Below are 25,622 nucleotides of genomic sequence, written 5' to 3'. Positions count from 1 at the left end.
GTAGCCTCTGTCCCTAGTGGTTTCATTACCTTCACAGGACAGACCTTTAGAAATCTACAATACTGTGTTACAAGCAGTCATTGTATAGGCTTGTTTTATGACTCAGTGTTTGCCAAACATGCCCCATTCATTGAAGGCCATGCTCTCTGTTCCAGTCCTGACAACCTGTGTGCTGAAAGGAAGTGAGTCCAATGATGGATAGAAATAACCATCACAGTAAAGCCATTGAATCAACGTCAAAATCCACAAGATTTTGCTCCCAAATACCTTGAATTTCTGGTGGGATAAATATTTTGTTGACTGTAATCGCCAAGATAAAATGGTGTAAAAAAAGTGGTGTAGCCCAGAGTACAATTTGAACTGCCATAAACACATGTCTGTTCTGAACGTGGCCCTTACATGTTTCAGCCATATGTTGGAAAGTGTGCTCATGTGTTGTATAGAGAGCAGCGTTCTCTGTACTCAATTTATTTTTTCACTATCAACATGTTTTGAAAATTTCTCTGATTTATTTTCATATCAAAAATGACCCAAACAGGTAAACAAAGAAGTTCATTTGTCAATATGGGCAAAACTGTCACAGATTTTTGCAGTAAATGAAGAAGCTGAAGGCAAAGCTCATTTATTGAGATAACACTGAAAACCCTCTCCCCTTTCAACGAAATTCAAGCAAGTGCAAAATTGATATACATGACACATGATAGAGTAGAGGATTTGACCTAAATCTTATCGGAAATCACAATATATCCACCACACATTCAGCATAAACTACAAACTTAAAACAGTGCTGTATTTATCTCACAATCTAATATTTTTCTTTGCCTATTTTGATTGTATTGAAATTTGATTTTGGTATTCATTAATATAAATACAGTAGATGCAAGTATGTTGCTGAATATTGTCATTTTGATATAGCACATCTGAAGATTATGAAATTCACCTTCCTAGCTCACACCATGATCAGAATCAGTCCTTCAGCATTTCCATTTATGTGAAACTTGAAGTGTGCATATGTCTAAATGTTTTTTATTTGTGACTGATATTTCAGCACTGTTCTACTTAAAACATATTTGATATTGAGGTATTCAAGCAGAAAGATGTACGCATTGATTGGCTACCGGAGAAATCAAAGTGTTATTTAACTCCAGGGGTTTGAGAGAATCCAGTAGCACAAATACTTGTGTGTACAGTAGATTTGTGAGTGGTGCAGAAATCGAAGTAATTTCACTGGCTTGAATTTCCTACAATTTGAAAAGGTGAAAAGGGCAGCTGTGTACAGTAGAATGAAAATGATATTATCTAGCTCTGGGTCTAAATTGGCGATTGTAAAACATTTATAGGGAAGGTGGCAAGGAATGGTATGTGAATAGCCCTGGGGGGAAAACTGACAGGACAGTAATTACCCCCAACTGTCTGTCAGTCCACTGTCAAAACAGATCACTTTGTAGTAAGCGCCCATATTGCAACTACCATAACGATCACTCAGCATCCGGTAAGGGCTTTTCTTTATCAAGTTATTTGTCCATAATCTTCTCATTTTGGTCCAAATCATTGATATAAAATTTTATCGAGTAAAGTCATGGTCAAGTGAGAGAAGCTAAATATCTGGCAAGGCTGTTCAAATAAATTAATGCCATATGTACATGTACTAGGTTTGTTCTGACAGAGTCTGGTTGTTGACGTTAGGGAACTTGACTACACTATGATTGTCCATTCAGCAGCTGAAATCTTCAAAACACTAGATGAATTTATGTTTCTGAAATACCTTAACACCATTAGGAAGCAAATAAATACCATGTCAACAAATAGCATTTGGCCGCCTCAAAATTTAAAATGAAACAGGTATCATACTTAAATTTTAATTCATTTTGTTCACTTAATGGAATCCATGCTGAAATGGAAAGACAAAAAATGTCTTTGAACAAGATCAGGTACATGGTATGGACTCCTAGCCGTATTTTTGTGAGCATGCCATGATAATGTTTGCTTGTATGGAAGGTTCTTCTGCCTGCCTGCCTGCCTGCCTGCCTGCCAGAATTGGACTCCCAAAAATACAACAGAAGCAATCAAGAGTATTTTGAAATGCAAAACATTCAAGTACTCCATTAGATATGTATCTGAGGCTACATAAGTCATTGACCGCTAGAGAACAAAGCTTTATATATGCTGAAACAGTAAATCATTCCTCCAAAGTGTATATACAGATAATTTATTACAAATTGACAGGCTTTCAGTGAGCTTTCCTCAACATATGGCCAATCAATAGGGTAATCATATAGTCTATATACTGTATAGTGCCAATTTAATATTTATTCTGTCTCAGTTTATTTGATATAGGTTGCAGCAGCATACTAAATTTCAGCTTTTGGTGTATGTGCAATGTCTATAAGTTAACAAGCTGTCTGGTACTGGTAATATCTTGTCTATATAACATTTAGGTGATGAATCGCTTAGAGCCCAGATATGCGTGTGACAATTCCTAATAGTCTTTTGCTATTATCACTGTCCAGTTGCCCTTTCAGGCAACATTAAAGGGAAACTTGCACTGGTTTTGTATCAAATGACCTTTGTATCCATCATAAAGCTGACTATCATTGCATGATAGAATGAACTACCCCAGAGAATATGAATGGATGAGTTAATGATTCTATTTTGGTGGCAAGGTGATGCATTTCAGTAGAATGACATAACAGTGATATATAAAACATCTTTTAAGTTGGCATTCTGCAGCTTTGTGACCTTTCATTTACACCAACTTTTCCAGATCATTTCAGCCCAAAAGCTTGCAGGAGAATTATACCAGAAGTTTCCCCAAGTACCGGTAATTTTTTGAGTTTGGAAAGACATGTTTTTGCCAGCTCAGTGAAGTGGAAAATAGGCAGCACAAAATACATAAAGGCTGATGAGTGCAGAGTAGCACCAGTGGCCTCCAGCAGTCTGATGGCTAGAATTACCTGGTACAGAAGAGATCACTTTGAGTCTCTGGTGTGCTCACTGGCAATCTTTGTTGCCTGTGGTGACACATCTTCTCAGATGTGACCTGTTTAGCAAGAGTAAAAGTGGAGGATACACCTAGCATGAGTTCTGAAACTGAATCCTAGAGATGTGTAGAAAAGTCTGTATGTCACTGTGTATATTATGATAAAGTAGTCACAAGCTTGTGAGATTGGCAAGTTCACCTCATGCAAATACCCTCTGACCTCAGCCGATGACAAGGACCATTACACTGGCATACTATGAATAAATAAATTCAATATTAATGGTGGCCTCTAATGTCTAATGGGTTTGATTTGCAAAGATGTGCTATTTCCTGTGTTAAATGGTCATATATCAGTCTTGAACTTTACTGGAACTAAAATAAACAGCAGGGGTGGTGTTCTGTGATAATCTACAGGCAGGTTCCATAAACTCTCTCCTCAGGTATGTGTGGCCAGCTGTTGTTTCTTTCCTGTGCTGTCTAGTGAGTTTTCACTTGGTGTTATGATAAAAATAGAATAACCAGGTTATTACAGATGATAGGAATTTCCAAGTTGAGAGAATATACATTTGTAGAGTACAGAGTATCTCGCTCTCAGTTCAGATTTGGAAAGACTTCCAGTATTACTGCCCAAAGTATTGTGATAACAATCCACCAGGCTATTTCTCTAGGGAAAGCTATGCATTTAGAGATTGAATTTCAATAAATAAACAAGTTCTTGTAGTAGTAGAAGTTAAAAATATTCCTCTTAATAAGCAAAGCTTATAATTTATACTGTAGGGCATCAAAATAGAAGAGCACTAATTGAATCTTCAATTAAATTCACATAATAAAGTCAGTCAGTTTACTCCATGGAAAGCTCACACGTGTCTGCTGTGATATCTAATTCTACACAATGAGTTATCACTACACGAAGTCTCTAGAATATCGCTGGTGTTGTTTTGAAGGTTTAGCTGAAAGTAATTTGCCAAATTTACTTGATTACATTCACAGACATATTAATACATGTACTTTGATTAAATTTGTAATTTGTGTGGATATTTCCCCAATTGTTAATGGTGGTAATAATTCACCTGATCAAAATGTAATACAACTTAGTATCATTGCAATAAGCTATATTTATTCAAATACTCTGTACATACAAAACATAGTGTGATCTTCACCAAAATTTTACACACATGCACACACACACACACACACACACACACATTGATGATACACACAGATAGATAGACATTTAGTGTTTAGTATGTTCTTTGCATGCTATCAGTAGTAGTTGTACTTGTAGATGAATTACTACACTGTACAGAGAGGCGGCCATTTTAACTTCATCATGTACTGTTCTCTTCAATTTTAAAAAAAAGAAGTGGCTTTAGAACTATTTCATTCTTTGTCAAGATGAGTCAAAGTCTATTTTGGTATATTTCCAAGGGCAAAGCACGGGTATTTCAAAATCCGAGAAATAGAATGTACATGTACACTCTGAAATGTGAAATCTCAATCCACAGACTCGGTGGAATATTCCACTTTTTTATGAGTGTTAAATCTCTGTGTAAACACAGTTATAGTTTGATGCACTGTAATTATTGTATTGTCCATTGTTAGAATGTACAGAAAAAAACGATCAGTAAATTCCATTCTAAATTGAAATATTTTAGGAAATGTAAATTTGGTATGAGGTGAGTGATGTTCTTCAAGTTAAAAAGACAAAAAAAGCCTGGTGAACATTTCTTGCAATGCATGTACTGTGCAATAATTTGTTTTCAATGATCGTTGTTTCAAGTGAAAACACGAATCCATAATATTGATTCTGTCTCATTTGACATTTTGCTTATATAAATGTAGCATAAAAATGTGTATTTCCGCTGAAATTTCATGTGAGTGGAAATAGTGTTTCGGCAAGAATTGAAAAAAATTACGTGCATACTGTATGTTTTACAGTGTGTATGAACTTTAAGCACTCAGTATCAATTGCGTAGCCTTCTCCAACTTTGACTAAATATACAAAGCAACTGTCAATATGACATGTTGTACTGAGTATAGATTTTCATGTAGGCATTCCAGTGTGCCTCTTGTATTCGTCATGTAGTAGAAGAAGGCAAATTGTAGTGCGTTTGCTGCAGGCAGAGACAAAGCCTAGCGATAAGGTTTAGCTTGCCACGATAAGCAGCATAGAATATTCACTAATGTACCATCAGTTCTAGAGATAAAACCTTGCAAAGAAGTAAAGGTATAGATGAAATAGTGTTGAAAGACTAGTGGGAATATATGCACTCTAGGTATTTCTACGTCCTTTGTAAAGGGATATGCTGGCAAAAGACAGGAATTTTAGTGAGTCTGACAAACAGGACAGGAAATCATGATTATCAGTGGGTGAGTCAGTTCTCTGTGTGCTATAGCCACATTGCCGCTAATTGTTTCACTCCAAAGTGCTATTGTTGAGCTTTTCCTCCAGAATGAAGATGTGATATTGTATTAGCAGGAAGATAAGGTCGAGAGTCTCACATCTATGGGTCAACTTTTACCATATAAGCTATGCCTAGGGTAAAAGTTCATTGAATTTCAGAGTGAAGTATGGAAAGGTATCATGGCCACGTCCTTTTCTGTCTAAACAATGAAGTCAACGCTTTCTTTAGTCAAGAGCCTCCATTTTGTTTTCCATTCTCTCCTGGACCTCTGCTAAAGGAAAGTGTCTAATCTCTAACCAAGTATTAGTATTGCTACCAATTATTTTGTGCATGCCTGAGTAGTTCTGTGTTTCAACAACTGTATGTGTGCTAATGACTAAGAGTACGTCTATTTTGTGGTGTACTAATTGTTGAAAGATGACGGTCAACTTAAAACCAGCTGTGTTGGTCACTTCACTGGTCTTGGGGTGAAAAATTGGAGTATTTGAGAGTGTTTAGAAAGAGATGACAAGATGTACTGTTTCATTACTAAGGTATGCTTGTCGTGTGTTTTCATCAACTGAAGTGTGAAACCCCTTTTGATATGAACTGATTACCTGTCCTGACCTGTTTTGGTGGTTATATTACAGTCTTTTCATGTAAGGTTGTGATGTGATGTAACCAACCACTTTGAATTTTCTCAGTGTCTCGAAACGTTGACACGTCATCATGTCTTCACTGTTCAGCATATGCCATCAAGAGCACTTATCCCGTAGTTGCATGCTGCTGCATTTTCAGAATAAAGCCGAGAAAATGCGATTTGAAAAAAGCAGATGAAGGCATGTCACTACACAGCAGTGACAGTAATAGAGGAGGTGTAATAATGCAATAGTAATGGACAAGTCAGACTAAACTAATTAATATTACAAGATGTTATGCCAGGTCACTAAATCAGTGAATAAACCTAAATCTGATGGGCGGCATCAATCCATTAGAGACAGAAACCTCCATTTGCATTAAGACAATTACTTTCTCATTTGCACCACAAGTATAGACAGCGGTGTTTATTTAGTTAAAATTGATGGACATTTTACCACTTCAACAGAAAAAAAGCTTTATTTTTCTAGTCTTTTAGCTTCAAATTGCGTTGTCTAAGAAATTTCATTTGATAGTCTGGATTCAAAAGATTGAGATGAAGGTTTTAAGTTACCAAGAATAGACAGATGTTTGTTTATGTTAATGTAGAATATTTGAAGTTAACTGAAATAGAGACATTTGCAACCAAACAGTATAAAAAAACAACAAATCTGTATGACTGGTCTATACTTTGGTTATCTGTGCAATTAGAAATTTTATAGCTAGGATTTTAAATTTGGTTATTTTCAGACACGGCACAAATGAAAGTATTTTACCCTATCAGTACTGGAGTCTTGCATGCACCTTCTGCCAGGCTTACTCTCTTCCATGTATTTAAAAAAAATATGTTATCTCTTTCTAGTACATTTGTATTTACATTGTATTTGAGACATTTGTGACAAAATGCTGGTCACTTTGTTGTATACATTGCAATAGGCTAAATTAAAAGATATCCCGACCCATCTCCTTTATGTCTACTCTCAGAATTGTGTTGAATGTCCATCTTGAGGTAAAATTATATGTGATATACAAACAGATAAGTTCACCAGTCAATATCTGAAATTGTATAGTTGTATGATTTTATCATTACAGTGATTGTATTGTCACTGAATGTAATAGAAAGATTAAATCAGCAAATTATACTTTATTTATTTATTTGTATTTTTTGTGAAGAAGAATTCTGTTTTTCATATTTTAAGTTGATGTCATTGTTATTGAAGTTTTATTCTGTTTAATTCCAAGGAAAATCTTTGATTTTAACTTTCTTGCTCGGGTAGAGTAGGTCACATATAGTCACTTTGTAGAATGCATTGATTGTCTGTATATCATTATGGTATTATTAGATAAGTTATCTTCAGTTATACTTTGTTGTATGGACAATAGTAAACTATTGTGTGTCGTTCACAAATATTTCAATTGCAATTTTATTTTTTCATTGTAAGGCTTCTGAATAGAGTTTATAGCAGAAAATGATAGGAGAGAACAAGCATTATTACAATATGCCAACAATTTTTCCCCAAAAGTAATTTCGCTTGACTACCAATTACTATATTGAGACTGAGTCGGCTTGCCTTTGATGTTATTGTCAGTCCCACTTGGGACATAAATTATGGAATGTCAGACTCAAGGATGGTCAGATGTACACAATAGACGGAAGCTTAGAGGCATTGAGAGACAGCTTGTCATCCGGAATTACTTCTAATAGCAAAATATGAACATCAAACACAGCAGTTCTGTCTAATGCCTGCTGTTTGATTGGAGAGGTTTTTTTTTTTCATCATCACAAGTATGAAATGTCATAAAAGTAGCTTGAAATAAAGAACCTGTGTAAGGAATTAACTGGTACACTATACTGTACAGATTGTAGAGTGTTGAGTCCTGAGGGGTAAAGGTCATATCAGTCTTCAGTGGCTATCTGCTGGCAAGTAAATGCTGTCACAAGCCCTGTCCCCACATGGAATTTTGAATCGGTTTGAAGTTGATCCTCTTTTCTCCATGTGCTCTAACTGGTTTTGAACTGATTAATTTGAATTGGTTTAAAACCACCAAGGGTGGGGTGGTGGAGAGGGGGGGGATGGGGGTGGGGCGGGGTGTTCAAAACAATTCAAACTAAATCAGTGTGAGTCTGGTTTATTGATTCAAGTCCATAAATCCATCACTCAGTTTACTCATGGGAACAGAAACTGGTTTCCAACCGATTTAAATGATTGATTACATTTGAAATAGTTTCAGATTGATTCAGATGTGGTCAGGACTATAGTTTCTTCTATTGATGTATAACTTTTAGCTACAATTTACCCAGGTCTGTGTCTTTCTTCATACAGGAGATATTTTGTAAAGTTGGCGCATGTGTCCAACACTATGTTATAAAATGGATGCCATTTCTAATAGGGTTACCTATTATCAATTATCATCATCAAGGTCATCCATGTATATCAGGTGAATTGTCAGTTGCATGCCATGTATGGTACATTTTGTAAAGACTATCTTATCTAGTATTTGAAACAGATGTATGGTGGGTGAAATGTCCAGCATTTTTTATTTACCTGATGTCGGATGGTTTGGTGTGGGTCACTTACTTTTCAAGTCAGATATCCAGTTACATCATGTTTACTGTTACCTATTGACTCTGTTTACTGACAAACACTGACTCTTTGAATTGATGACCCTTGTACATGTAGTAGAAACTTGTTAGTTTGCACAGAGAACATCTATCACTTTCCTATTCTGTATGAACAAGGATTGTCACAATAGGTTTCCAACTTCAAAAAAAGAAATCCTATAAGCTAAATATCAAATGGTAACAGAAGTTGAGGCTCATATTGTATTGTAACTGACTGAGTAACATCTTGTGACCCGGTAGCTTTTTCTTTCAAGTGACCATCATTCAAATGTCTGTCATCTTCCTATTTTTTATGGTTTAAGGATTGTCCTTAAAGTTTGTCAACTTTGATACAGAAAGTACAGTGCTCTATCATGTGAATGGTAGACCAAGGTTCTGAATATCAAAAAGTGGCAGAGCAAGTAAAAATATATATAATATAGCCACTAGTTTGTGTTCTGATTTACAGCACTCCTAAATCTTGCTACGTCTTTCAGGTCACCATCCTGATCCCTTTGTGCATGTAGGCATACACCATATGTTGAATCCCAAACCAGTTTTGATAGGCAAATGAAGCTATTTTCTTCTCATGAAATTAGACTATTATGTATGATTGATATAAGTCTGTGTACCCAGTGTATTTTATCTGTAAAGGCCAGACTGTTTGGACGAATGTTTATATGTAATGTCAATACGAGAGGTTGATAGATTCAAGGAAAATTGCCACCTCACCATGGTTACTTCAAATTTCTCTGTATGATTGACTTATAGCATGTTGTGACTTTTAGTGAACAAGTACAACCCCGAATAAAAAAACTATACAGCACAGAATAGCAGATATGATATTTGGTGGGAGAAAAGTATCTGTCATCTATCATAAGAAAAATTGATATTTTTTTATAATCTGTCATTTTTGTATAGCGTAATCTATAATACATGAGATGGTTTTACATTTTCTACATTGAAGCTGCAGGTATGAAGTAGGTATTGAATTACACATACTAAAATTGTTCATCAGATAGGTGTGCGTTATCTTAAAACAGATGAATAGATAATTTTTGCGAAGTTGAATCTACCAGAATGAATAATTGCAATCGTTCATAGCTATACTGACTGTTATGATGCGGAATAACAATTCTGTCATGTATTTGATGATTGTTGTTATTATAGATATTTTTGTTTTACCAAGCACTTCATAAGGTTTAAAATTATTATTTATAGGTTTGGTTTATGTTTCTAAATTTCTTTTCTTCTACATTCTGTTTGTTTTCAGTTAGAAAATCCTATTTTCAATTTTTTTGGGAAACGTTAACAACGTCTAGAGCTGTATATGAGTCATTGTGAGAGAGATATCTAATATCATGTGAAAATGCTGCAGGGAGCGCACAAATTATTTGTATCGTTTCCTGGCGCATTTTCCTTTTATGGCACCTCAAAGTTAGGCGGTTTGAATAGTGTGGGAGTGGCCAGACAGCAGCTTCATTGTGCTAGCACGAGGGAACAAATATGCTGTAATTGGTATCACTCTACACTCCAGATAGTGCTGACATTCTTCACGACCTTTGACCTTGGAAATTAAAGTGCAAATTTTCCATGTAAATGCGTTCAATTGAACATATTCCTTGTCTGCTAAACTGACCGAATGTTAAAAGCATTTTGCTGTATTTTGTGTGTGTGTAAAGCCATGAGTAGATTTGATGAGAGTCTGTCATGTATTCCTGATTTTCATGCAAATTTTATCTTTTTTTCTAATACTGGCAGTTTCCGCTTTTTCCCTCATTTTTTTTACTACAGCTGAAATCATATTTCAAGATGTTCCCATGTAATTGGAAAAGAAATACTAAATCTGTTCAAAGTAGATGAAGCATGCATCGTGTTGTGTTATTCATTCTCAGCAAGAAATGAGAAATAAAATCTATGATAACTTGATAAAAAATCTGATTAAAACTGTGAATCCATGAAAAATTTTTGGTGTGTAACAACAATAAAGTGTTGCCATTGATAGCATTAGAAGATATGGAAAATCAATACCATGAAATAGTATACCGTACAGATCAGCGTGGTATGACTCACTAACAAGCACAGATGGCTACAGACTGTGTGCGCGTAACCCAAAGGATTGCTATAATTACATTCTGCAAAAAACCTATATACTTAGATTGAGAAGTATACAACTTACAAACAAGAATTCAAGCTAAATCACAAGGATAGTTTCCCAATTTGTTGCAGCCAGATTGAATTGATAGAAGAAAGCCATAATTTTGAGAAAGAATTGATATTTTCAGTGTCTGCTGTGTGCATATGTTGACCCAGAGGTCGGTGCACAGTAGGCTATTGGATTAGATTTCTGAATAATAAGATGTTAATAATGCCGTGAATAATCCCTCCAACATAAACGATTTGTTTCATTAGAACATGACAGGTAAAAACCCATTTTGACAAATCATTTTAGACGTAGCGTTTCTCGAAGAAAAAAAAAAGAGTCTGCAGATACATATAGATGGGGAATGAATAAAATGAAGGAGTGGAAAATATGAATTAAAAAATTACAGATGCCTATGATTAAAGAATGAAAGTAAAGATTTTATTTCTTGTTACAGCTAGATGATTTAGTGAAGTACATAGTTTGTAGATCCATATTTCGTGTTTGAAATATCTGTATGGCAGTTAGAGAAGATTCATTGTATGTTGACAGTGTTTTAACATCATTACAGTACTTAGCATGGATATCAAATAACACCAGGGGAATTTTTAGTTCAATAAACGTGAATTTATGGCAAGCTCTAGTTTCATTCCTTTCCAAACATTGATTACTCACATTAACATTGCAGTTTAAGAGGCCAAGCAAGAGTCAAGAGCTCACCAGAACGGTCTTAAAGGCCAAAGTCTGGTTAGGGTTAAAGAAACAGTCAAGAGGTCACCAAAATGGTTTTTATTTAAAGGCCAATGTCTGATTAGGGGTAAAGATTTGAGTATGAAAAAGTTGTTTGGCACAGCACAGAACACAATAGGTTCTGAAGAACAGAATTAATCTTGTTGAATCCTTGTGGCTCCACTAATTAGACTAAATGTGAAGTCAGGTACATGGGATTTCAATAATAAATTATTATTAATATTATATTGGTTTAAAGACCAATGTTTAAATCCCCCCCCCCCCTCCCCTTGCATTAGTGTTATCTTATTAGTGGTTCCATATGGATAATTCTTCTGTTCTGGAGCAAATTATTTCCATAACTCACCAAAACAGGTGTTTTTTATTCTCAAATTTTCATCTAAATCCAGCCTGGGCCTTTAACCATGTACCAAACATCATAATCCAATGTGTTGTAAACTTAGTCTCGGTGTAGGCTTTTTCCAATTTCAACTATAGAGGGTGCTATTTCATAGCAACCTTCTCTAAATGTTGAGCACATGCATGTTGAAGCCTAAATTGTGGCTATTGCTTCCATTGTGTGTTGCTGTTTGCATGCTAATATCTTAGGATGAAAACCACCACTCTATAATAAACGTCCGGGGAGACCGTGCTGGTTTTCTGGAGTATGTCATCCTTTACTTCTCCAACTTTATTATTTATGATTATAGTTATAATTATTAATAATAGTTATATACATGTACATACTAATATAGTATATTATAATATGGTAAGAAACCAATCATATATATATACATGTATATATAAATATATACACACGTAATTATGCACACATACATACATACAACATGCATATACACAGACAGACAGACAACTGCTTTCCTATTAATATCTTGTACTACTATTTTACTTATCATATAATTATAACATTATATAAGTTAATTACATGTATACAGTTATATAAGATAGTTATATTTAATTGCATGTATTTAAGTAAGTATTGACATATTTTATTCAGCAGTTTATAATTTTATTTTACTTTTGTTGACAGGGATAAGTGGCAGTGGTAGAGTACAACTTAAAAAACCTGAATCAGAAAGTGAGGTCACAGACGGTGTTGATGTGACGTTACGATGTAGGATAGAAGGCAATCCCGACCCTGATATCACGTGGTACATAAATTCAACACAGATTACAGCATCAGAGCATATAGAGTTTCAAACAAATAAATTGTTAATAGATAGTGCATCATCCCAAGACAATGGTGTTTATTCATGTAGAGGGGAAAATAGAGCCAATCGGGATGGCGTATGGAGTTCATCTAACATTACCCTTAATGTGCTCAGTAAGTTTCTTAAGGTTGACATTTTAACCTGATCAACTACTCTCAGTGGTTATTTTAGTTTTTAACAAATCACCTAATTTTATCGATACAACCCTAAGACTTTATATTGTGGAAGTCAAACAAATTTTGTATCATTTGTCACCAATAGAGAAGATTGAAATAGCTGTCAATTATAAAAGTGTGAAAAATTCAACTTGTGTTACCTACAAAGTCTTGAATCAACTCATGGATGGATGTATGTATTGAGTGTAACAGAAGACAGGCAATACATACCAAGTCAGTGGTTCTCTATAGATATTTTTGTCTTCGTAATTGTTGAGTTGTCATTTTGTCAGTGTCATGAACACCTTCTTCTTCTTCTTCACCTTTTTAATTACAGCAGTAAATTAATAAAGATCATAAAGGAGAAAACTTACATTATTTGAAAACTTGAAGAGGATATCACAGTTGTATTTTATATGCCTTTCTGAATATAAAACACAAACACAAAATTTATTTTGAAATAATTTCATTTTATGATCAGTGGTTTAATGGGACTTTATGATTTTATTGTAATGCAAGAACAAAAATAGCATGTTTCGTTCAACATTTTAATAAAACATTAACTCTTTTCCCAACAGCATTGCTTTGATGGCTTATTAACCAGTTCTGCTTGTACTAAATCAGACTAATGTGTTGTGAATATATTCAAATGTAAAAGGAAATAGCTGATGCAAAAGATTATATTCAGAATCACTGGTATAGTAACTATTACTGGCCATAATATCTTGTTTTATTCATCCGTGTTTAATACTAATAGATTTTTCTTTATTACATGTATTAAGTTTTAATTTCATGGTTTCTCTCTTAGATCCAAACGCTCCTGTGAAAGTGATAACTCCAAGAAATTTATTTGTGAATAAGAATGACCCAGCATCACTCGATTGTCAAATGACAGGGAATCCCCAACCAGAGATCAAATGGTATCTCAACAATGAAGGACCAATCTACAATAGGAGCAGGTCAGTCAGTCAGTCGGTCGTTCTGCCTTGTCAATCCTATAACACCCCCCCCATATAAGGTATAGTACTACACAGTAGTATACCTGAATACCTGAATTGAAAAGGTGTTCCACCAAAACTAAGATGCAAGGTGTACGTAAAATTTTATAACAGGTTGAAAGGGGTTCTCTAGGTTTAATGTGCATTGTTGTCTTATACCTCTGATCAATCATTCTTGAATACGTTTATATGTTATCACTTCTAATGTGGGATGTTAAATGTCATGAACACCTGTATGATTTGGCAAGACACAGCAATTCCGAACAAACAAAATGATGAATGTCACTTGAGTCACACGCGATACACAAAGCCAATAGCAGGCTGGTGCTCCTTTTATATTTTATGCATTTTCTTTGAATTCCTGGTCACAGGCATATGATAAATCGGTTATTACATGATATCACCTCTTCATTCATCATATCACCGTTTGTGCTGTTTCTGCAATGCGACACTTGTCTAATGACTTGTATCATGATATGGAAACAGTACTTGCGGCGATACAACAAATGAAAAGGTGATATCAGGTAATAACCATGTGTGTGTGTGTGTGTGTGTGTGTGTGTGTGTAATATGGTTGTTCTGATGAAAATTATTAACTGTTACAATATGTTAGTGCCAGTTTGCATTGAGTACATATTTGTCAATCTTCTGAGTACATGATTTTGACAACTATGATGTTGAACACAATACATAAATCAAATCAAATCGTAGATGTGTAAATATGGCCATATTGTCTTACAGGTTATACATCTTTGATAATGGAACACTGCACGTAACATCACTTAGAAGTAAACATGAAGGAGAGTATATCTGTGTTGGAGAAAACCAATTTGGACAGACTATTGCTAATGCCAGTGTCTATATTGCCAGTAAGTGACAACATAACTTGTCAGTGCTCATATTTTACATGGGATCAGTGGTGAAAATTCTTAAACTGAGAGACTGCAATGGAAATAGTTCTTAGAGGTGCTTGAATGATAAATTAGTGAAGACAAGATGATCTGATCAATGTTATACAATTCTCAGTACCTATAATAGAATTTTACCTCATACTGGAGGTTCAAAAAAGAACAAGAAGAACAAGTTATTCTCAAATGCACTTATAGTAATGCATTGGTAGCATGTGGAGCAGATGTAATAGTGTTCACCAAGAAAATGAATTATTGTTATTTTTATGACACTCCTAAGTGGTAAAATTATATTTCGAGTGACAAGAATTTAAAACAGAAAATGTGATCATATACTGCAAACTTTTTTGAGAGTTTTTGAAGAAATGAATTTAAGTATAATCTGTTGTGCTACAGCACTATTGGCATTCCTTGTTTGTTTAACTCTTTTAACATTGATGCCTGTGATGTACACTTTTAGATATAAATGAACTTCCATTTCTGGGCCGGAAAATCGCAATTGAAGGGGACAACATTGAGGTGGCTTGTAAATATCCAGGAAAGGATGATAAGGGAGGCCGACCAACTCCTACCCGTGAATGGCTTGATAAAAATTTACAGCCAGTACCATCAAGTGGTAAAATTCGACAAGTCAACCATACTCTGTATATTGATGATATTGAACTTGAAGAAGCTGGTGATTATACCTGCAAGGTTTCCAACATGGCGGGTGAATATACAAGTGCCGCCAGCATTATAGTAGCCAGTAAGTCATTATCTCTCATTCACCCTGTTGTCATGATTAGTTTGTCTGTCTTCCAAAGTCTTCTCAATTTGACTTCATGTAACAGCTGCTTGATATTGTTACTAATAGAAATTTGATCAGATTTTAAATCGGATTGACTGAACTTCATCTGTGTTTGTTTATAGCTGTGCCTACAATAACTACAAAACCTGAGGGTACAATGGTTAAAGAGGGTGGAACTGCCTCTTTCAACTGTGAAGCTGAAGGTCACCCTAATCCAGACATTGAGTGGAGAAAGGACAACCAACTTGTTGCTAGTGTAAGGATCATTTCTCTGACTTCATATCACTTTCCCCGTGTCTTGAATGTTTGCTGATAACTTTAGCTTTATTAGTATTTCAGCCCCCCCCCCCCCACAGGCACTACCCAGAGGGGCTATTACAATTGTTTCCATCCATGTGTCCATGTATTCACTCTCATATCTTTGGCATACACTAACTGATCATAAACAAACCTGTCACAAAGGTGACATACTATGTTAGACATATGACAGTCATTTTGTTTTGCGACTGAATCAAATATGTTAAATTTGCACAATGACTTTGCTATGCAACAAACCAGTTGGGGAGTATGTTGTGTATGAAGGCTTGTTTCTTGCATGTTTACACATAACTAGTGTTAGTGTTATATTTTTCAATCCATTGAATTGCTGTATATATTTTGCTTTCTGCTGATTACTATTATTATTATTTATTCTACAGGGATTGTATGTTGATAGGAATGATTTGAGTAATAGGTATGAGTTCTTGTCCAATGGATCACTGCAGATCCCCTCAGTACAACTTATTGACGATGGTGAATACACATGTATAGCAACTACACCAGCAGGAGCTGATACAGCTACAGCCTATCTCAAGGTGCAAGGTGAGTTATTTTGCAGTATATACACTCGGGTCACCCTTCAGACACATATCCTATGTATATGCTATTGATTCATACCTGTCAGCACTTCCAAAGCTAAGAAGTGTCTGGAACTGGCACATCACCTGTGCATATAACTGCACCCCCACCCCACCCCATCCCATCCTATCTCCTGAAGCAGACATACATAGAAAGTTTTTATGAACGATTTTGACAGTATTAATTTTCCTTGTCAGATAATACATAACAATTTTGGTGAATTATCAGTTATGTTTATAACCCCAATGGTGTTACATGTATTTACAGCAAGTTTGTGTACATCATTACCTGTATATTTGTTTATCTGTTAAATATATGTAAATACTAAAAGTGCAAAATAAAAAAATTGAAAATGATCCACAGGTAGTTTGTAGAGCTGTAAAAGGCTTATATCAAGGTGAAAATAAGTCCTTGGATGAAGTTGGTGGTAAAGAATTTCAATTTGGTGTTTGTTGGCCAAGTGAAAATTTAGTGATCTGAAATCATGAAATGAATCTCCAGCACCCAGAGTTTATGAAAATACCTTTATTTCTTGCAGTGCCGTTCTCTTTTTATATTTGCCCTTGATCTGTTTTCCTGGAAATTTCATATCCTGGTGTACTGTGCTAGAGTTATAACTGCTCAGTTGTACTAGATTTAAGTGTCATGCCAAAGGTTGTGTGAAATGTCTAGGTATTCCCTCTTTTCAGCTAATTTATGGGATGGGGTTGAATTGGTCTCACAGCATATCTACCTGAATAACAAGACGTCACAACTCAACGTAGTCTTGCACATACAAAAAACAGGTCATTGTAACTATATATGTTGCTATTCTGGCCTCCTAGAGGTGCTATCCACTAGCAGTCATGCTTACCATGGGTAGGCCATACAAAATTAAAACTTTGTTTGATGTCACAACTCAATGTAGTCTTGCACATACAAAAAAACCCAGGTCATTGTAATTACATGTATATATATATATATGCTGCTATTCTGGCCTCCTAGAGGTGCTATTCAATAGCAGTTATGCTTACCATGGGTAGGCCATACAAAATTAAAACATAGTTGGATGTCAACCACATGTCTGTCATAAAAAGAACGAATAACACAAGATGATGATTATGTTTGACTCCTGAAAATCGCATACTTTCTGTCAAGATTTTTTGCTTTTGCTATGATTTTGGAATGAAGAGAAAAAGAGCCTGACTTTGTGTATGCAGACATCAAAGGAATGTTTAGATTTGTACTGGCCAAGTTTGCAGTTAGCTGATATAACCCAACTAACTGATTGCTGCCCAAGTAATAGGTACTTGCATGGACATGCCACAACTAAACAGTTTCACCTTGACCTGGACATAGAGTCCTATAAACTTGCATCCAGACCAGAACATGAATAAACTACAGTGTACCAGGAACTGCAAACAAATCAGACAGTTACATATTTACTAAAATAGCATGATATGAAATAAACTAATTTAAGCCCCTTTCAACTTATATGAGTGAGAATTATTTGTGGAAAAAAAAAGACATCTTGATCATAGATGTCGTGTTGTTGAAGTCTACAGAGGTTTCAAATCTAGAATAGTAGAATACATCTGGTTGATGTAATAAGTCTAGATTGGAGGGTACACTTACTTTTTTTCTTCTTGTTCCTATAGAAACACTGAAGTTTTACAGCAGGCCAAGGTCAAAAGGTTTGAATTTGGGACAAGAAGACCGACTGTTGTGTAGTGCCAGGGGTGCTGATAAGCCAAGGGTATGGTGGACAAAGAAGGGAACAACCATAATAGGCCAGTGGCCAACTCATATAAATGAAAGTAGTGGTATGTTGTCATTCAACTTGGTCCAGAAAGGTGATGCAGGGGAGTATACCTGCCATGCTAGGAACAGTGAAGGTTATATCAATGTCACTGTTACTATCACTGTTGTTGGTAAGTAACATTGGGTATATGCAATGAAGCAAGTACTCAATAATCAATGCATTGTTGAACTTATGTTAAGGTGTAGAATGGTACTATGTTGATGTGTGAATGGTATCTAAAGATTGATTGTTTGCTTGCTTATAAATGAGATATCTATATAAACATAGTATGCAATAAACCACATTTGCTGTGAAGACAGACATTGTAGCTTCATTCACTCCCCATTCACAAGGTATACATACCCTCTTGAATTGCTGTAATTATACTGGTATAAAAAAGGACACACTGTCGTTTACAGTTCCCCATGTAGACAAGAGGGGGAGAGAAAACTAGCAACTGCACATATGACACAATCTGAGTGCACCTATTTAGAATCATCAACACGACACATTTATATGATAATAAAATAAAATGTATATTGATTTCTTTCTTTCTTTCAGTGTTTCCGTTCTTTACTCTTGAGCCACAAGATACAGATGCCTATGAAGGCTATTCAACTATTCTTCACTGCCAAGCTGAAGGGGATCCACATCCACACATAAGCTGGTCTGCTGGTGATAAAAAGGTCCTTCCAGAAAAACATACCATCTATGACAATGGATCTCTGTACATTGAAGAGGTTGGATTTGCAGATGAAGGCAGATACACCTGTATTGCCGGCAGTAAGGCTGGCCTGAATAGCAAAGAAGTGACACTACATGTGATCAGTGAGTATAAACCTTGTAAACCTGACATATTCATATTCATATTTTTTTATTCCATTCATTGATTCATTCATAATAAATCCAAGTAAGTTTGCATTATACTGACTAAGCACATCTTGCAGTGAAATAGTTTCACCAATTCAAGAATGATGTTTGAACCAAATTTCAACCATTTCCTACTTGTTAGTGAAGATGAGTTAAGTAATGGAAACAGTTTGTATGATCATAGAATTAGAATAATATTGGATGATAGCCTTGAAAGACTCTACTCTGAAATTTTAGATAGAATCATATCAGAAATGTAGAGATTATGAAATATAACACAATTTTATATTATTGAATTATTAATGGAACAATAGATGGATTTGTATAGGAATATATTTGGCTATCATATTGAGTTATTTGTGTCAAAAGTACTAGATTGATGTAAATTACATAACAGCTGGTTTCAGGCAGTCTGGTGATGTTACTGACACCACCTGCAATGACCTTCCTAAATCTACCAAACATGTATGATTTCTTTTGCTGATGTGAGAAAAGACACCAAAAATCAGAGATACATCTAGAATATTTCCATTTCACTCGTTGTTATGGTAGCTTGTTTTATGTGTCTATATTCAGTATATTTCGTAAATGTGAAAATAAGATGCCTATATGTACTTCCATGACTTTCTTAATCTCTAAAGTTCACTAAGACACCAGGTTTATGAATTGGGGAGTGTTTTGAGACAGAGAGATAAACAGATGTGTGTAATAATATAGCCCTAGAGGTATCATAGCCCTATAGGGAAATCATAAGTCACTGTAGTCAGTGCAAAACAAAATGGTCCTTCAGTGACGTACAAAGACTTTCATTATGATGTACCTTTTCCCTAAGGAGGAGCGGCCCCAGAGGAGATGGAGGAGAAGGAGAAGGCCAATTTGATGATGAAGACAGTGGGGATAGCTGTGGGTTGTGCACTTGCTTACATTATACTGGTGGTTGGACTAATGGTATACTGTAAGAATAGGAGAAGGAAGATGCTACGTCAGGCTTCAACTCGTAAAGAAAATGGGGAAGCCCCAAAGGAGACATACAAAGATTTCAATGACATCAAAGATGTGCCAGGAAATAAACTGGAAAATGAGATGGCTATGAATCCAATGTTGCAGAGTAACAAGAGAAGAGGAAGTTATGATAGACTGCAGTTTCCAAGACATGATCTCCAAACCATTACAATGCTAGGTGAGATCCTAATTATTTGTACATGTATAATGTAGTTGTTGTGGCTTTGATCACCCAGCCAAGGAAAATACTTGTAATGTGAAAACTTAGTACCCGTTTATTAAAGTTGTAAATGTTCAAACCTAAAGTATGGGATGTATTGATAAGATTCACACTGGAGTGGATGGTTGACCGCCTTTCTACCAGTAGTGTGTGATTACTGCTGATGTCAGCAAAATGTTTATGAAGTCATTGTATTAAACATTTCTTTACTTTGAGTTTCTTTGTCCAAAAGAAACAAGTGCAAGAAAACTTAAAACATTTTTAAAGCAAATATTGAAGGTTTAATTTGATTGGATAAATAGTTTGTGCACTTTAATCAGAAAAGTGAAATGATGCAGTTTAATCATAAACTTGAAACACTGAGGCGAGCTACTCATCTGCTGTTTACTAGTTGGTAGTAAATTTATTCTAAACAATAAACTTGATTAATTATATTGGTTTTCAGGTCGTGGTGAGTTTGGTGAAGTTTTCCTGGCCAAAGCAATAGGTATCCGGGATGGTGAGCAGGAGACTGTTGTCGTGGTGAAGGCCTTAATGACAAAGGATGAAGATTTACAGGTGGAGTTTAAGAGGGAACTTGATATGCTCAGTAAGCTACAACATGATCACGTTGTTAAGTTACTGGGTATGTGTAAGGAAGCAGACCCCCAGTACATGATCACTGAGTACTTGGAATGGGTGAGTACTGTGTATTACGAAATGAAGAATTTATGTATTTGTTTTGTTATTGGTATTAAAATATGTATTTTGTTAGAATTGTAAACATTTGTATGTATTATTATATATTACATGTACACATAAAAGCTGAAATATTCCCACAGACACAGACATACACCACCCATGTGTGCATATGTCTGAAAGCATATGATGGGAAACTATACAATTTGCATTACAGATACACAATTTACTCCAAAAATTACCAAGATATTGCATCTGATTACTTATTTTCAGATCATAGTATTTGTTTTGTCACCACATTGTTGTTAGATTCAATATTTTTAGTTCGCTGTGGAGATTTTTTTCACCTAAAGGTGTCAGACACGTAGTTGAGCTATTACTAATATAACAATGCATGCACATTTAACCTAATTACACCAGATTATGTGATCAAGGAATTTCCACATGGTCTACTTTGAAATTAGATTCAGTCTGTGAATGACAGATTTGTCTTGGCTTTTGTACTCATCACTGTAGCACACCACCTGAGGCATATCTTAGAGAGATAAGAGGCTTCTAATTTGAATGTCTCAATAAAGTACAGCTGAGTGCACTTCTGATATCTATCCGCTTTGATCTCTTTATACAGGGTGATTTGAAGCAGTTTTTGAGGGCCACCCGTGGTGAGAATGGTAAGAACTCACCCCCACCGTTGCATCTGACTCATAAGATCAGCATCATCAATCAGATAGCACTAGGGATGGAACACCTCTCCAATCATCGCTTTATTCACAAGGATCTTGCCACCAGGAATTGCCTGGTCAGTCCAAGTCTAGAGGTCAAGGTCAGTAACCTAAGTCTGACCAAAGACATGTACAATGCAGAATACTACGAGTACCACCAGAGTTTGATCCCCATCCGATGGATGCCTCCAGAGGCCATTTTTGAAATGGAGTACAGCACCAAGAGTGATGTATGGGCCTATGGGGTCTTCATCTGGGAAGTGTTCTCCCTTGCAGAGATGCCATTTGCTGACTTGGCAGATGAAGATGTTTTGAAAGGTTTAGTGTCAGGTGAGATTAGTTTAGCAAGGCCAACATCATGTCCTGAAGAATTAGAAATTCTCATGCACAGGTGTTGGGAAGACAGTCCAAAAGACAGGCCGTCTTTTAGTGACATTGCTTTAACTATTGGTGAGCTTAAGGTAGATAGTGAAATTTAGGTCTGTCAGCAGTGTTGGAACAAGCAGAATCATCATGGTATCTTCTTAAAATCATGAAATCCTACAATAACAGATTTTCACAAAATTCTGAAACTGTACCTTTTTAAAAGTGTCAAGTAGTGGGTAGACCAGAACAATTTAGATGTCTAAAATATTACATGTGGTATCTTTTAGATGGTCACCTCTGCTATTGCTAGTAGCACATATTATAATGTACAGTTGGTTCAAGTATACTTGGTGTTCTGTTTAAACTCCTGTCTAAAGACTCATGTTAAGTTAGAAACAAAACAGTAGATGTCACTTTAAGTTAATGTGTATGCTTCTCATTAGACAGTGAAGTGCTTGCTTGTCTTTTCATTGGAGATTAAAAAAAAAAAAGAAGGTGATGTTCTGATTAAATTTTGTACAAGTGATGTCCAAAATTGGTTCTTTGGAAAAGAATAACATATTAATCTTATGTGTGTGTGTTGCTGTTTGATTTTTTCATGGTAAACCTGCAATTTGTTTAGCCATTATGCAATTTAGTATTCTTCTGAAGTTCAATCCATAGAACTGCAGGGGACAAAGCTGTGCTTAGTAGCATATCTGTAGATAATATTTTTTTTTGTCTGTAGAATAAACTTAGTTTACTGAGACATTTTTGAGAAGTTCTCACAAGTAAAAGTCACTGATTGGACTTTTTGTGAGGAAATGAAAACTATCTTTAATGTTCTTGCCATTCTCTTTGAACTCATTGGCAGTAGACCAGTATTTGATATCATCAGCTTTTTTCCCAAACTGTCCCTCCAATTAATACAATGGTTTTTGTTCTTTAGTAAAAATTTGAAGATAACAAAAAGGCTGATTATTTTTCTGATTCAAGCCATTGGAATCATGGAATAATACTAAATCTAGAGAAGATCTTAAAATAAAATGACTATCTATATTCTAATGTGTGTGAAGCTAAAAATTCTAATGCAAAGAGTTTTTTTTTTTGTATGAAAAACAGTATTGAAAAAAAGAAGCCATAATTTCTTAATAGCCATTTACGATTTTAAGAGGTTTTATAGTACGACAAAGTGGCAGATTTTTAAGAAAAAATTAGAAAAATAAATATTCTTTCAGAGAGTATAATTTTTTGTTGTAAATTGTCTGTTTTTCAAAATCTGTTACTTTTACTCCACATCTATAGAAGCTCGTGCTACTTTTCATATTATTCTCACCTTACCCGTACATTTTGAGTTTCTTAGTCTCAGGTCCATCTTTTTGCCATTCAGTTCGTTGTTTTTCCCAGCTGTGTGATAACAGGCCCTTAGTACACATTTAATATTTTCTATGTGAGATTCACCATGAAGGAATGGGACTAGATTTTTAAAAAAAATAATATTTTTTTTTCTTTCCCAGAGATACAAGTTGATCAAAACATTGATCACAAGTATTTGAGATTTTGGGGAATTTATATTGACTAGAATTTTTTTTCATTTTGATGGGACCAAGGGGTTCTATTGAAAAAGTAACAAGTATATCTCTGTTTATTAATACGCCTACTTAAAAGTTGGCCATCTAGAACAAAGGAATGTACACCAATATACTGTAACACTGAAATTATCCAAGTTGTGTCAACTTTGTACTGCATGGTGGTTATAATTGTTAGAAAGGATTAGAAAAGTGTTCATGTCTAGAACCATAACAACATACTGTGCACATTACATCACTACCTCTGAATGCCTGGAACACCCTCCCAGTGTGTTATTTTAGTACAGGTGAGATCATGTAAAATCTAGGTTGAAAATAAAGATTGTGGTTTTTTTTAATTCACATATGTTGATAGTACAGCCATCACAATGAATGTTGTATGGCATAGGAGAGTAGGCATTGTGTAAAATTCTCTAGGACTGGTAAGAGTTGTTAAAACTCTTATCCGAAAGAGAGTGAGGTATTCGGTGCAGTGTATGGTGTTCTGGTTTTACGCAAAGCTTTGATAAAAGATTTTCTGGAGTGAGGAGGTATGTATATATAAAATACATGTATGATGCACAGTAGATGTACATGTATGACTTGGTCATTGTAACATTTGTATTGGTTTCAAAGTATTCATGTCTTGTTTTAGTTTCATCATATACCCATTCCCTAACCGATATATTTATTGCCAGATGTTTGCAAACTGCAGAAATTTCATCATAAACATCCTGATGTTGTTAAAAAAAAATTAAGTTAAAAAATTGTGGTACATTAATCCATATTTTCAGATACTGTATTGTTTACCGGTACTTTGTGAATGGAATCTTTTGTGCATCTGAAAAGAAATGTAAAATTGCTTTAGTTTGTTCAAATTTTTTTTGTGAAATGAAAATGTAAAATCCGTCTTTATTCAAAACACCATATGGATAAGTGTACTGAATATGTCAAAAAAACTCAAGTATAATATTTACTGACTATCTTTTAAAAATCAGACAACAGGGTATGGATATATGATAAATTGATCACTTCTTTTCATCAGCTTTGTGTAATTGCATTGTCAATGTTATGTTAATCTCACAGTTCTTTACATATGATGGTCCAATCCATTGATTTCAAGAAAAAAACACAGATTTGCCAAAAATTAATTTTAGGTTCTGTCTTGATGAAAGCTGTGAGGAGAACTATGCGTTCATTGATAACATGAGCCTTGCCACAACAACTCATGACAAAGGGCTGACAAGAAAGGGCATGACAAGGCACTCACACACACTGTACAGATGTAGGGTAGTAAACTTTCAAGTATTTGTTTAAACACTGTCCATTGTGGTGTACAGTATTAACCTGTGACTGCTTTCAGTTACAGTAGTTTTGTTGATCTGTCAATGTGTAAATAGAGAGGTAGATTCATGTTGGTCTTATAAGGACCACAGTGTAGAGAGAGAAAAAAAAGAGAGTCTCCCATCTAGACTGTCAGTAGTTGTAATTTTTTGGATTCATTATAAAAGTCTTTTTGTTGTTACAACTTATTGGACCACAAGGCATTACAGCTCTTCACACACAACATTGATGTCCATTCATTTCATTTTAATAAAGTGTACACATAACCAAACTCAAGATGTGTAAGATCGTCTGTTTTTATTCATCACTGAGGTTCAGTCATGCCATTGGTGAAATGTTGGTGTGCCAATGTGTGTATGTGTGTGTAAACTGCCTGACCTTGGTATTTGATAGGGACATTACTTATGATGGGAAATTGATAACACCACACAGATTTTGGTAAAAAAATGGGAAAGAAAAAACAGCTTGCACTCAAACACTGGTTGGTCTGAACTTGGTGGGATGTATAGGTAGAAAGAACAAAAAAATTGAAAACAAATCTATTTATCAACACCACATACGTATACAAACATGAACATTATTATAGCACCAAAAAACACATTTCAAAGCAGGTTGTGGGCAAGTAAATCGTTCTTTTGCTTT

General features: G+C 35.1%; 1 protein-coding gene across 3 annotated transcripts in view; it reads left to right on the top strand.

Moving 5' to 3' along the window:
- The window catches only part of LOC144452144 (inactive tyrosine-protein kinase 7-like), a 31,092-nt gene extending 5,857 nt beyond the window's left edge, over positions 1–25,235 (top strand). Inside the window, exons 3-14 of one of the 3 annotated variants that reach the window (XM_078143191.1) lie at positions 12,526–12,819; positions 13,670–13,820; positions 14,601–14,728; positions 15,228–15,512; positions 15,677–15,810; positions 16,253–16,415; positions 17,141–17,236; positions 18,089–18,361; positions 18,793–19,059; positions 19,937–20,281; positions 20,769–21,001; positions 21,630–25,235. In XM_078143191.1, the coding sequence (XP_077999317.1) occupies positions 12,526–12,819; positions 13,670–13,820; positions 14,601–14,728; positions 15,228–15,512; positions 15,677–15,810; positions 16,253–16,415; positions 17,141–17,236; positions 18,089–18,361; positions 18,793–19,059; positions 19,937–20,281; positions 20,769–21,001; positions 21,630–22,202 (2,942 nt within the window). In that variant the 3' untranslated portion in view covers positions 22,203–25,235. Of the gene's footprint in view, positions 1–12,525; positions 12,820–13,669; positions 13,821–14,600; positions 14,729–15,227; positions 15,513–15,676; positions 15,811–16,252; positions 16,416–17,140; positions 17,237–18,088; positions 18,362–18,792; positions 19,060–19,933; positions 20,282–20,768; positions 21,002–21,629 lie in introns of all 3 variants that reach the window. The other 2 variants (XM_078143184.1, XM_078143199.1) reach the window with 2 other exon arrangements.
- The last annotated feature ends 387 nt before the right edge of the window (positions 25,236–25,622 follow it).

This window comes from Glandiceps talaboti, chromosome 2 (assembly GCF_964340395.1).
Source record: "Glandiceps talaboti chromosome 2, keGlaTala1.1, whole genome shotgun sequence".
Classification (NCBI taxonomy): Eukaryota; Metazoa; Hemichordata; class Enteropneusta; family Spengelidae; genus Glandiceps; species Glandiceps talaboti.
The sequence above is the reverse complement of the archived record's forward strand: the minus strand, read 5'-3'. Positions and strand labels throughout refer to the sequence as shown.